Genomic DNA, 14,153 nt, shown 5'->3' with positions numbered 1-14,153 from the left:
TTCTTTATTATTTTTTTGTTATTGTTGAAAAGTGAGAAAAATAAAGTAATCTCCGAGTCCTAGATAATTTTTCTATTTTTTCCGTTTTCCCCCAAAAGCAGAAAAACAGAAAAATGAAAAAAGGATATTTATTCACACCATTTTTTCATTTTTTTCATTTTGTTCAAAAAATGAAAAAATAGAAAAATGGCATAGATATCGTCCAATTTTTCATTATTCTATTCCCTCATGAAAAATACAAAAATGCCACAAGGATTTCGACCGGATATTCATTTTTTTCCACTTCAATCGATCATAGGGTTTGAAAATTGAAATATATCATCCAGTTTTTCATTATTGCAATTAAAAAGGTAAATAAATTCGACCATTTTTGGACCCTCAAAACCTATTTTACAAGTTCCCAAATGTTAATCACAAAAGACACCGCGAAAAAATTACAAACGGGCAATTAATTCAACACGTGACCCAGCTGGCATCCTTCTTTCCCGCCAAATTTCAGTCCGGTCGGTTTGTAGTGTCTGTGGTTGCCGTGAACAGAAGCCATGGATCTTGGGCCCTTAAAACAATTCGTATTGTGGAGCGGAGAGAAGAGGATAGTGATGGGAGAGGAGGATCTCCAAGTAAGCAAAATCTCGTCCGTATTTAAGGTGAGTTCACATATTCCTCTGCCGCTTGTCAATGATGGTCTTCATTGTCTTCCTTGATCGACCAATTCCCCAACTTTTTACATCCATAGGGCTGCCTTGCATGGTTTGTCTTTTTATTGAGCTTGGCTCGTATATATTACATGTGATTAACTTTTGTAAAGAACTTATGTAGACCCAAGAGCCCAAGAGCCGTATGGAAGGTCGAGTTAAGTTCTCGGCTTGCTACGTACAGAATGTACAAACATGATTGCTTCTCAACTTAATTTATTGTATATTTGAGCAGGGAATTTACTGAATGAAATGGAAGCTATTCCGAGAGAAAATCGATTAGAATAAGTCTTATAAATGCAAATAGACTCATTGTTTTTTTCCTATAATAATTATTCTTAATTTTACAGCTTGCGTAACAGAGCGTGGTATTGCCTTTACGGACTAGTCAGTACTTTCCCACGCTCTTGTTAATGGAGGAAATCTGCCAATACGTACTAGTACCGAAGCTAGGAGGAGAGAAAATCACAAAGAATTGCAGTAAATATTGTCAACGAAAAAAAAATCACAGGCACAAAATAATAAAGCATTAAACAATGAGATCTTAAATACAGCTGTTTAGAAACGGACTAGCATTTTTAACACCGACATGGGTTGAGGAATTTGCTGCACATGCACTTGACAATGAAGCGTGCGTCTGTCACGCAACGCGTCATGACCTTATTTCAAAAGAGTTTATAAGAAAAAGCGGCTATGTAATCGATTGCAGACATGTAGGTGATATTTTTAATGGTTGCCTGTCCCCACCCCACCACCCCATCTCCCACTCCCACATCCCAAGAAGGATATTTACACAATGTAAACTGAGATAAAGGATGATAAATTTTGAATTATTTTCCTTGTAACACTTTTTGGCTTAAAGGAGTGTCGCTCATAAAATTGCACACAAAATTATTTTTGCTACAGTTTTTTAGCGAAACAGTTTTGATAGGATTAGAGCTGAATGCGCCTGAATGTTCCCGGGGCAAATTACCATTATGAAAGGTTCTCTCGCCTGTTTCCCTTGCCCAAGCCACCTTCCGCGCGTCCCCCATAGGCTGTACATCAAAATCAAGCCAGATAGTCCTCGCGCGCTTCCCATAAAGTGTTTGCAATGAAAACTATTTTGAATGTTGAAATTGCGCCTTCAAGTAATTAAGTTGCTCGTGGCTTTTCCTTTTTTATAGTTTAAATTACTTATTTCACCATTATTTTCAGGTTGTTCCTGAAACTTTGTACCTTGAGGATGACTTTACCAGAATTGCTAGATTCCCTAGTGAGATCACAGGAGCATTTGATGCTACATTCTGGCAGGACAAGCTTACACTCCAAGTTATGGGAGAAAGCTCTAATGTGCCCGGTCTTTGCAATGAAACCCTAATTCCTTCACCACAGCAGTTTGGCATCGGGCGTTCCACAGCAACGGCAACACAGGTTAAAGCTCACACTAGTGTCAGCAGCAAGTTGTCCACATTTCAGGGCAGAGGAAAAACCAAGGCATCACCGGGCTTTAAAAGAGTGGTCTTCTTCGCGCATTTTGAAGATAAAGAAATTGTGAAAACCCACACAGCTCATTTGAGGTTGGCTCCAGAAGAATGCAACGTCAACGACGTAGCAAAGTTGGTAAAAGAATATCTGAATATGGACGAGGATTTGGTGATCGTGGACGTCCATGGCTTTGAAATAATGGACAATGAGTCAACAAGGGGTAAGCTTTTTTAACAGATAAGCCACTTTACGAGCTGTTTGCTGATTGGGACGCATAGAGATATATATGTGGTTTCAGTAAATGACCTTTTAAAAGCCTCTTATATCTAATTAACACACCACTGAAATTTATATTTTGGCATTAACTTCTTTCTTCATTAAACTCCCCCCTGGTAGATGTCCACACAGCCACCATCAGCCAAATGTGTTCCCATACAGTGTTACTTACTCACAAGATCTGATAAGCACTTCGACTCTTTTAGTTGCTTTACATTTTATTGTACATTAAATTTGGGTTATATATTTAGATAGGGACTTACTGTAAAGTTTTTCTAATCTATTTATATGTCTACTCAATTATATATATTAAGAATATAAGGAGAATTTATCTACTGATCACTTCTGGCAGTTAATAGGCTGTTAAACACATTTCGATCAGATAATGAGATGCCAGATTAATTTTTTTTGACTGAAACATGATACCAAAGAGGCGTAACAAAGTGCTCTTACTGTGAAGCTACTGTATAGGGCAAGTGGGAAAGTAAAAATGCTCGTATCAACTGTTTGAAAATTCACGTTTTTTTCCTTTTTTTTCAAGGCGAGGATTTCTGGAATGTTCCAGCAAAAAAAATCTACGCCATTACCCTTTCTGATTACCAAAAGAAAAAAAAACAAGCGGACAGGAGCAAAGGGAGAAACAAGAGATATAAACCAGAGAGAGAGCCTTTGGAATTGGACGTGCTGGACGAAATATCTGAGAAATTGGATAACCTAGCTAAAGTTGGTCAAAGTAACAGCATACTGTTCACTAGCATTAAAGAAAATTTTAAGTGCTGTATCTGTTTTAAGATGGCACGCCCTATCACAGTCTCTGGCTGCTGTCAGCGACTCCTTGGTTGCACACCTTGTGTAGAGAGGTGGTATGGGCAGGATGGGCGTTGCCCAGTATGCAAAAGCGATGATGGAAGAGAAAAGTATTTCCCTCTAAAAGGAGTTGAAGACTTCGCTGTTATCATCTCAAAGCTCGATGAGTCCATTTAATGAGCAGCACACCCTTCATAGGAAGAGGACATTTCATCATTTTTAGTTTAAATTTTAGACGTAACTACCCCTATTTACTTGATGTGGTTGAAATTTCTGCCTTAGTATAATTATTGTACTTGTACAGAGCAATACCCATGTGTAACCAGTAGTCTGCAGTGTTCCACCACTACTTGGTTGTCTCAGAAAGATTGTAATCAGACGTACGTCGGGCAATAGTTCATTTTATAAGGACATAAAGGTAATGATTAAAGCTTCCTGTTTAATAACTACTTCTGAAGTGGAATGAACTTATATTGTTAGTGATGTTGTTGACGTAGATATCCTCAAATTATTATTATTATTATTATTATTATTATTATTAAATTATATGCTACTCTTTAAATTTGAACGGTGAAAAAAAAATGTTTTTTTTTTTCAAAACTGAGGTCAAAGATGTTCAGTCTATAGATAACGTCCATATCGATTATTTGGAGCTCTATTCAATTCTCTATTCAAACGAACTTTCAAAATGTATTGAAGAAACGATCTATAACTTCAAGTGCGAGCGAGATAATCCGTGAGCCTCAAAAAGTACAGTACAGCATCTTGGAAAGGGTTATAGTTCGTATTGGCAATTTCATTAAACAATACTTTGAAACTCGGGAAGTACTTTGTGAACTCTCTTTCTCTGGCATCAGCTTTTGAAATATCGGCCGCCAAAGGATCCCTTCCAAAGGAGTGTTCTTGAGTCAAATCGCCGCGAAACATCTGCACAGCTGCTTCGACTGTTGGTACTACATTGCCGTCAACTGGAGGCCTTATTGTCAGTACATCGTCGTTGTAGTGGAAGACCTTTACCTGCAAAATTTTATAGCAAGATTGTGTCAGTTACAGATCTGCATGAGCGACTATTTGTCTGGACTAAACTGTCGAGATACATAAATTAGCAGTCTGCGTTTAAGGGAAGTCTGTGCGGTTAGAGATCTATAGATAATCTCATTCACGTTTCTATTCTACTTTTTGAAAAAAAAAGTCTGACTAATCTAGAAGGGTTATCCTTAATTCAATTTAGGGAGAATTCCCCACGCGGGTTACAAAAAAATCCCGTTTTTCAATGGGTTATCGCTTGGCAACTCACTTGCCAACCGAAGGAAATAGTCGAACGACTTACAGCAATAGCTGAGCCGTTAGCGAAAATCCGTTTCATCCAATGCAACATTATATATTTTAGTCTGTTTTCAATATTCCTAACATTTTATTTTATTTTATTCTATTTTATTAGCTTCGCCAACATATATACATAGTGGTAATCAAACAAAATAACAAAGAAAAAGTGGCAGGGAATTTGCAACAGCGCGAGTCAGTTACTGCGGGCCCAGAAAATTAAAAAATAAATAAATAAGAATAATTAAAATAATCACAAAATTAAAAGCAACACGAGACAGGCTGGGCAAGATTTCGACACTTATTAAATTTGAGACAGACAGACACTTAAAAGTGCGGGCATTTTCACAGTCAGTATTGCCTGTTGTCATTGCCTGTTTATTATTATTATTATTTATTATTATTATTATTATTATTTATTATTATTATTATTATTATTATTATTATTATTAAAATCATTCAGGACGTTTATGCGCAGGTTTAGTTCATCAGCAACAACGTTCCAGACGCGTATGAATCTGATGATGTAGGACTTTTGATAAGTTACTGTCTTACATTTAGGCTCCTCAAATTTAATAACAACACTAGATGAAGATCTAGTAGGCCTCGTGATGCAAGCTCTAAGAATAATTGATGGATCTACCGATAATAGACCATGAATGTTTTTGAAAAAAAAAAGAAAAAAAAAACACCATATCTAGATACTCGTGCTAGAATGTTAATGGAAGCAGATCCAAAGATTTAAGTCTATCCACGAAAGAAATCCTACAGGAAAAAGGCAATTTGAGAATATATTTAGTGGCACGTCTCTGTGCCCTTTCTTATAATTAGTTCGATAGACTGAGAAGCCCAAATTTGGATTGCATAGCCAAAAAAGAGGTCTAACTAAAGTGAGATAGACCGATCGCCTAACGTCAGTGCTTCGTATTAATCCTGTATTAAGTCTAATGTAGCCTAACAGCTTATTTGCGCAACACGACTGCTCAAACACTTGTTTGCTCCATGTGAGGTCGTTAGCGACAAAGACTCCCAAGTCACGCTCGGTGACCACAGACTCTAGAACTTTCAGTTTGATGCTGTACGATGACTTTTTATTTTTGCTATATATTTTTTTTTCGATTAGGACTCCTTACCTGGAATGGGGTGCGAATTCCATGAGTTGACCATGTAGCTTAGTCCTACTTGCACTACTTTGTTCGCCACCCAAGAGACACAGAACTTTGTTACTTCATCCTCTATATCAATGACACCATCGTTTTCCATTTGAACCAGTGCTCTCTTTATAGGATAGTTTGTGCGACAGTTAACCTCTACCCAGAGCCGTTCCACAGCATGGTTCTTTAATTAAGAATTATAATAGTAAAACAAATACTAATCAACACCAGACTCCGCCAATAGGCATGAATAGATTGTGCTAGTAAATCCAGCAAAAGTTGCTTGACAATACACCCAAAAGTTGCTCTAAAGTTGCTAAAAAATTTAAAAGTTGCCAACCAAATTTAGAAAAGTTGCTTACTTTTGAGCGTCATTTTGTTCTAGATTACTACTCCAAACATGTAGTTGTATGTGTAATTTAACTCACCACTGCGAAATGTTGTTTTGCATAGTCTTTCACGCGATTCGAACCGCATGTTGGGTTTCCTTTCCCCGAGGACGAAGTTGAGCTACCGCTTCCTCGTTGTTTATATTTACCTTCATTGACCGAATTTTGCGTTTTCTAGAAATTGAAGCTCTTACAGGACTATTAAGAGTTGCCTCAGTGGCTATGGTAGCCTAAATAGGGTCAATATCTGTATCATTTTCATTTCTCTCGTCAGACATTTCAGCTTCTACAAATTGTGATGCCTCGCATTGCAGCAAATACCAAGATGGCGGGCGGGAAGCTCTATTTAACAATTATTCCACGAGCGCGCGTTGGATATGAGATGATAGATAGCCAACTAGGCGCGTAGCGCCGAGTTGGCTATAATCATCTCATATCCAACAAGCGCAAGTGGAATAATTGTTTTATTAAAAACAATCAAGAAATATTGCTAGATCTTACTGATTTTGCTGTGCAAGAATAACCAGCAGACAATTTAATGGTCGCTATTTCTCGGCCATGGTATAATTGCTCATATACCATGGCCGCTAAGCCAATCAAATCCCTCGAATTGCATTATACAATGATTCAGTTTTTAATAATAACGAATAACCGCTGGATGTAAGCGCCCGTTAGATAGATAGCTGTTGTCCAGGCCCCAGTTGTTCAAAGGGCGGATAATTTTATCCACTGGATAGTTCGCTATCCAGCAGATAAAATGTGTGCAAGATTTTCTCGATAGTCCTATAACTTGTGAATAGATTAGAAGCATATGTCAGTTTAAGAATGGTATTGTGTGGAAAACTTGCCAAAAGCATTAGTTGGAGTATATTCCCCCCGCTGGATAGCGAGTTATCCAGTGGATAAAGCTATCCGCTCTTTGAACAACAGGGACCAGTTCGATGGAGCACCTGTTATTTTACAAATTATTTGTAAGAACGTACGATATCCTTAGTATTGACCAGTTTTAATAGCCCTCCAGGAAGCTCTGGGGATGAGAATGCAGAATCAGTTGCCGTTTAAGTATGGAAAGAGGGATGCATGGCGGAGTACTTGCAGCCTGTCAGGTTTTCAACCTGTTCTTAAGGAGTTATATTTTCTTTAACACCTTATTTCAGAAAAACCGTAAAAAAAATTTTTCAGGTCCACGTCCACGGATCACTTTGGAAAATAACTGGTTCATTTCTCCTCCCCTCTTTATTACCACGTACCTGCTTTGACTGCGTTTGTATGTACGGCTGTCTAGATGTATTATTCCGTAACTCCTTTAGGTGATCCTGAACCGTCAGCACTAAATAAAATTCCCTTCCATGGTCCACTCTCACTTGGTCGAACAAACCATGACGTAGTATGGTTTCCCTAATAATAGAACAAGTGGATGACAAGTATCATTAAATTGTACCTTTTAATTCAAGTGAGAAGTTTTGAGGATTTTTAAACCTGCAAAATGTGCAAATAATATATATTTCATATCAGAGCTAACCTGAACACATCCCTGTAGATGGTGATATTATTTTTCAATGGCATTACCGATGTAGCAGTTATAAAGGAACTATAGCCATCTACTGCTATAACCTCTGTCACGCCATAACGAATAAGCTTTTCGTTTTGATCAAGATGGAGCTTGTGTCCAAAATATTCGGCATAATATGGAACAGGGTTTAAGTGGCGGGTGATTGATGTCTGTCGTTCATGGTGCTGGCGAGGATTAAGACGTTTGAGTGCCTGGCCCACTCTGTTTACTCTCAGTCGCAAGCCTGTGTAATGCTTTATGTGGCCAGTCATCATCTTTCTTCCGTATGTAGCACCAACCTTTACGATTAAAAAACTTTGTCTAAGTATAAAAAATATATTGAATTGGCCATTTAATCATTAAACTCACTCAACATTCCTTCATACATGAGAAGAAAGTCTTAAGTCAATATTTAAATGTAGCGTGGTTTTTGGTGTTCTAATAACGTATTTCCTCAAATAATAGCCGTCCCATGATTACGTTGACATTGACGTTGACATGACGTTGCGTGACGCCTCAAATGACGCTACATGGGTGAAAAATACAACAACAATACAACAACGTAAGGTTTGCTACAACGAAGGATATCGAATAGCTTACGAATCCAATAATCGCCCTCTTTTTGTGCGAGAAAAAAAAAAATCGGCCCCGCCTAATACGGTATGCTAGGGCAAGGAGTTCCAGAATTGGGAGCAAGAAAGTAACGCATTCCTTGTCCATTTAGCGATGAACGTTGCGTGACGCCTCAAATGGCGCTACATAGGTGAACAATACAACAACAAGTTCACAACTTAAGGTTTGCTACAAGGAAGGATATCGTATAGCTTACGAATCCAATATTATAGAAAAATGCTACATGTATCCTCGCCTCAGCAGCTGCAGAAGCCACCACCTCATCGACAGCGCCACGAGTTAAATGCGAATCATGACGTCGTATCCCATTCGTAGCACAGTACCGCCGGACACTTCTCTCGGATAGTCCATGAACTCCAGGATGCTCTTGCCTTAAAATGTCACTTACTTCTCTATGTGTTTTTTCTTGCTCTTCAACAAGCCCTCTTACATAACGAACAGTTACAACCTCTTCAATGCCCGCCATCTTTTCAAGGTTTCCCGCCAAGAGTGTAAGGCATTCCCAGGCCCTTTGCCCCGACGCCAGGAAAATGTTTTGACGAAACATTTGCTTCATAAATGTATTTGGTAATTTAAAAAAAAAGTTACATCAAAGGTTGTCTTGTTATTTGCTGGCGATTGGAAAACACTCGTGACAATAATATATGTATAAGATTTAAAGGACCACTGTTAAAATTGTCGCTTTAAACAGTACCTAAAAAAATATATTTTTAAATATATTTAATTTTTTGTGTATATTTCAAGTCAAAATATAACAAATTTAAAAAATGATAAGATATTTTTTTAACTTTTGTCAATTTTTCATGTGGAAATAAAATAATGGAAAATTGGATGATATCTATGCCATTTTTCTATTTTTTCATTTTTTGAACAAAATGAAAAAAATGAAAAAATGGTGTGAATAAATATCCTTTTTTCATTTTTCTATTTTTCTGTTTTTTGGGGAAAAACGGAAAAAATAGAAAAATTATCTAGGACTCGGAGATTACTTTATTTTCCTCACTTTTCAACAATAACAAAAAAAATTATAAAGAAGCAAAATAGTTTTTAGCCGTTAACAGTATTTTTTGTATTTTTGAATTTAACGTCAAAATTAGAAAAATGGAAAAATGATCTATTTTCCTGACCATTTTATTTATTTTCTTTTTTATTCTGTGCTTTAAAATATGTAAATATGATAAGGATAAGTAATATTTCCTTTTTCCGTTTTGGTTGGAAAAATCAAAAATTAGATTGGCCGAAGTGTGCACGGACCGTGGTAGCAAACGTCGAACCTGCGTCAATCCTAATTCACAAGTTGCACTTCATTAAAACACGGGATAAGCACGTGCCCCTGTGCTGTTCACTCCGATGCGCGGCTACTTTCTGCTAGGACTTGCTGGCGAAATGCTGAAATACAGTTGACGTTTACCTTATTCGTACTAATTTTCGCGAGACTTTAATTTCGCGATTTGTAAAAAATGAAGAAATTAAAGACTCGCTAAAATTAGGATCCACGAAAATTAAACACGCAAAATTTAATACACTTCTATAATTGCTTTAGTCAATGATTAACTGCATTTTTAGCTACATGGTAATTGTTATCAGTCTATTTATCTTCTACTTCAGCACTTTGGTCCGTGCACACTTCGGCCAATCTAATTTTTGATTTTTCTAACGAAAACGGTAAAAGGAAATATTACTTATCCTTATCATATTTACGTATTTTAAAGTACAGAATAAAATAGAAAAAAAGAAAATGGTCAGAAAAATCGATCATTTTTCCATTTTTCTAGATTTGACGTTAAATTCAAAAATACAAAAATACTGTTAACGGCTCAAAAACTATTTTGCTTCTTTATTATTTTTTTGTTATTGTTAAAAAGTGAGAAAAATAAAGTAATCTCAGAGTCCTAGATCATTTTTCTATTTTTTCCGTTTTTCCCCCAAAAATAGAAAAACAGAAAAATGAAAAAAAGAATATTTAGCCACACCATTTTTTCATTTTTTTTTTCATTTTGTTCAAAAAAATGAAAAAATTAGAAAAATGGCATAGATATTGTCCAATTTTCCATTATTCTATTTCCACATGAAAAATGCCACAAGAATTTATCCATCCCGCAAAATGCTCGTTCCTTTCATACTCAGGCGTCAAATTCTCCCATGAGATAAGATTTATAACCCTCGAATCTCCAACTTTTAGAATCAAACGCGACTCAACCGATTCATTTAAAAACTTTCAATACCAAGAAAGACCTACTGAATCTGGTTGCCCATTAGCGATCGCGAATTTATCTATCCCGCAAAATGCTCGGCAATTAAAGGGCTCTACGGTTATCAGTGCCTGAGTTTCAACCTCTAGAAAGGGCCAGATTTTCTTAGTTTAAACGGTCATTCCAGTGCATGGCAACCTTTTGTAATGAAATCTACCTTTCGTTTTGAATTGTTACAGCAGGAGACCTCCGACTAAAGGCAATATAGTAAGTATTTTCTTGATTAAACGCTGGAGGCGTAATTTAAAACTCGACCTTGAAGGCCCGGAGTACGCGAGGCAGGTAGCAAATTTTAGCCGTACAAAGCAATTTCCAAACAGGACTAAAATATCACCGAGCCAATTTAACTAGCTCGAAGAATTGCACACTGGCTGATTGTCAGAAGCATATTCATGTTAACTTCTCGTTTTGGACTGAAAAAAATGTCGTTTTTTCTCTTGAAATTTGCGGAGGGAGATACGCGGGATTCGCCAAAAGTTTGGACTGTCACGTGCAAGCCGCACACGGCATCACAATCCTCTCATCTAGGGGGTTTACATATACATAAGCTTTAGTTACAACATGGGAATAAATGCTACAAACTACTGTGAAAAATATTAGTGGATTATCATAAAAGAAAACCACGAAAGAAGCAGTTAACTCTTATATTAAAATCAGTCTACATACACAAGTAGAGTATTGAAATAACCTTTATTCCATTTTAAACTTCAGCCAAAATACTCAACGCATTCAGTGAAGAATCACCGATAAACGAATTCGACTCTTATTTACTTGACTCCCTTGCGACAAATGATCTCAATAATATTGACAATCCTCCGAGCATAAGATCTCAAATCAGTCGTTGATTTGAATAATTATATATCCTTTTCCGAATCATGAACCTTTCACACAAAATTAATCCATAAACGTTTCGATAACATGCCAATCTACTGAGAGCGGTTCGTGTGGGTCCACTTGTACTTTGCAAGTACTTTGCAATTTCTTCAGTTTACACAGTAAAAACAAGTTTTTGGCGGCCAGTACAAACTCAAGTCTTGTTGGGCGATCCAGTAACCGTTTACGTAAAAGTAAGCAGTCAATTCCCTACCAAAGCAATTCATTTTTCCATTGTTAATATCAGTTCAACCATAATTCTCTTGTAAAACTGATTTGTTGATTCAAGGACAAAAGGAGGTTGGAGCGTAGCACTTCCGCAGTTACATTTTTAATTTAAGACCGATTTATGAGTGGATTCAGTTTACAAGAATTAACATACTCCCAGAAACTGGGCACATTTTGAGACTTTAAAGAGGACTGAAGGAATATGATAGTCGATAACATATTAACAAGACTTCAATTTAAGGGCTCATCACAAGAAAGCAAGGTCAAGGAATAGTATAAAAGAGAAAGATGTGACTTAGTTTTCTTTTAAGAAAGAGATATCTGCACTGAAATGAAACATGTAAACAAGTGTGATAAGTGGGCAATAACTGACAGCTTTCTACAACAGAATCGTCTTAATCAAAACAAGAGAGCGTTTTAAATCTATTTTTCATCTTCATACTATATTAATGCTGGATGCGAATCACGATGATCCAACATTTGGCTGATGCTATAACACAACTTAATCGGAAATCCGACGAGGAATTGATCGCAAGCCTGACATCGATCGCTACAGTTATAAGGGAGCAAAATAATCGAATAGCTTTTCAAACTCACATGCACTCTTTGAAAACATGTGAAAAGATAATATTCGTCAAGTCCTGCTCTTCCTCGCCATTTTACTTCAAGTCTCAGACGTTGAGCAAGACATTTGAACGGGAGACGCTATAAGGCCATTTTGAACAATAAAAAAGCAGCATTTGCCCAACGATGACACCCTGCCCGACCACAAATCATCCCTAAGACCTACTTTATACGGCCTCTTTAAGACTTCTACCCCCTGAAGAAGAGCTCTAAATATCAACCCTGAGTCTTAATCCGAGTAAAATTATGCTTTAAGCTAAAAAATACTGCAGACTGAAGATATTATAGACGAGGTAGAAGCTGCATCTCGTGTGACTTGTTCGCTCATGCAGTGGACTTTACGATGTCCTCGCAAAACTTCGCTTCTTCGTCTAATGCATGCGCATGACTTTGCCCTTAGATCAGAGCGCGCCGAATTCAAAGCTTTTTAGGTCTTACGTGTTTAATCAAATCAGAGTATAAATAAAATCATAAAAAGTAGTCAGCTTGTCGTTATTTGCTAGCAATCATTCTGTTACCATCACTGGTAGCTTCAGGTTTTTTCAACCGTAATGCACGCTCATTTCAGAAAATTGTTAAAATCGGCGGAGAGTTATAAAATAATTACTAAATATCGCACCTTACACGCAACCCTGGCTACTGAAAATTGATGATAATTTTTCTACAGGCGTGTTACAGATGTGTTCAGTATTTTAATTAAAATTGTATGCGAATGTCAACGTTGCAATTTCACCAAGGAAACAGTTTTCACAGAACAATCCACTATCCTTGAAGGAGGGCATCTCTGGCCGACGTCCATCTCCTTATTTTCACGGCTTGATTAAATGTTGGGGGCGTTGTTACGAAAATACGACCTTGAAGGCCCACAGGCATCTATTCGAGGTAGAAAATACAAAATACTGACGGCAGACTGATCCCAACGGCGGAGGTGACGAGCTTGATAGAATAATCAACAAAGGCTAGAATAACTGAGATATATTTGTTTTCTTAAAACACCAAATTTTTGCCCGATATTGGAGGTAGGCCGGTGAATATTAATCACAGGTGTATTTGAGTAATTTTTGGCAGGTTTTTTTTTTTTCCACTGACACCAAAGTTCAAAGGAATTATTGCAATTACCCTTTTTTATAAGAATTTAATTTTTAAGAATAGCGAGGCTGAAATTTGCGAAATTTCAAGAAATAACCCGTGGCTGAGATTTTGAAAAGAGTACAATTTTGTGTGCTGTAAACTAAACCGTATAAAATTCTTCCTTTCAATCTCTAAACGGCAAAATGAGACTAGCAAATAAACCGATAAAAACTTGCACTAGCCAAATGTTTGATGCTAATGACAGTTCGATACAGATCCGGACACCAAACACTTAGATATCCCAATACATTCTAAAACGAAAATGTCATACGCTATAATCTAAGAACATTGAAAAGAATATTTTCAGCCTAACATCGGCACAAAATAAGAATATTCAGCCTAGGTCGGAAAAACAATATTCCGCTTTATTTATTCTTCTGCGTTAGCAGTTCCTTTCATACTCAAGCGTCAAATTCTCCCATGAGGTATTAGATTTATAACCCTCGATACACCAACTTTCAGAATCAAACACAAATCAACCGATTCATTTGAAAACTTTCAATACCAAGAAAGACCTACTGAATCTGGTTGCCCGTTAGCGATCGCGAATTTATCCATCCCGCAAAATGCTTAGCAATTGAAGGGCTGTACGGTTATCAGTGCCTGAGTTCCAACCTCTAGAAAGGGCCAAATTTTCTTAGTTTAAACGGTCATGCCAGTGCATGGCAACCTTCTATAATGAAATCTACCTTTCGTTTTGAATTGTTACAGCAGGAGACCTCCGACAGTAGGCAATATACGTATTTTCT

General features: G+C 37.0%; 2 protein-coding genes and 1 pseudogene across 2 annotated transcripts in view; 1 reads left to right on the top strand and 2 right to left on the bottom strand.

The window, feature by feature from the left end:
• The window catches only part of LOC146455586 (uncharacterized), a 325,355-nt gene that overhangs the window by 194,151 nt on the left and 117,051 nt on the right, over positions 1-14,153 (bottom strand). The window lies entirely within an intron of this gene.
• LOC146455589 (uncharacterized) lies at positions 414-3,617 on the top strand. Its single transcript, XM_085094110.1, has 3 exons — positions 414-647; positions 1,893-2,382; positions 2,980-3,617. The coding sequence occupies exons 1-3, from the start codon at positions 543-545 to the stop codon at positions 3,420-3,422; spliced, it is 1,038 nt and encodes a 345-aa protein (XP_084950236.1). The 5' UTR covers positions 414-542; the 3' UTR covers positions 3,423-3,617.
• LOC146455588 (uncharacterized) lies at positions 3,827-8,762 on the bottom strand (annotated as a pseudogene).

The sequence above is a fragment of the Pavona decussata genome, unplaced genomic scaffold (genome assembly GCF_977016875.1).
Source record: "Pavona decussata unplaced genomic scaffold, jaPavDecu1.1 SCAFFOLD_272, whole genome shotgun sequence".
Classification (NCBI taxonomy): Eukaryota; Metazoa; Cnidaria; class Anthozoa; order Scleractinia; family Agariciidae; genus Pavona; species Pavona decussata.
The sequence above is the reverse complement of the archived record's forward strand: the minus strand, read 5'-3'. Positions and strand labels throughout refer to the sequence as shown.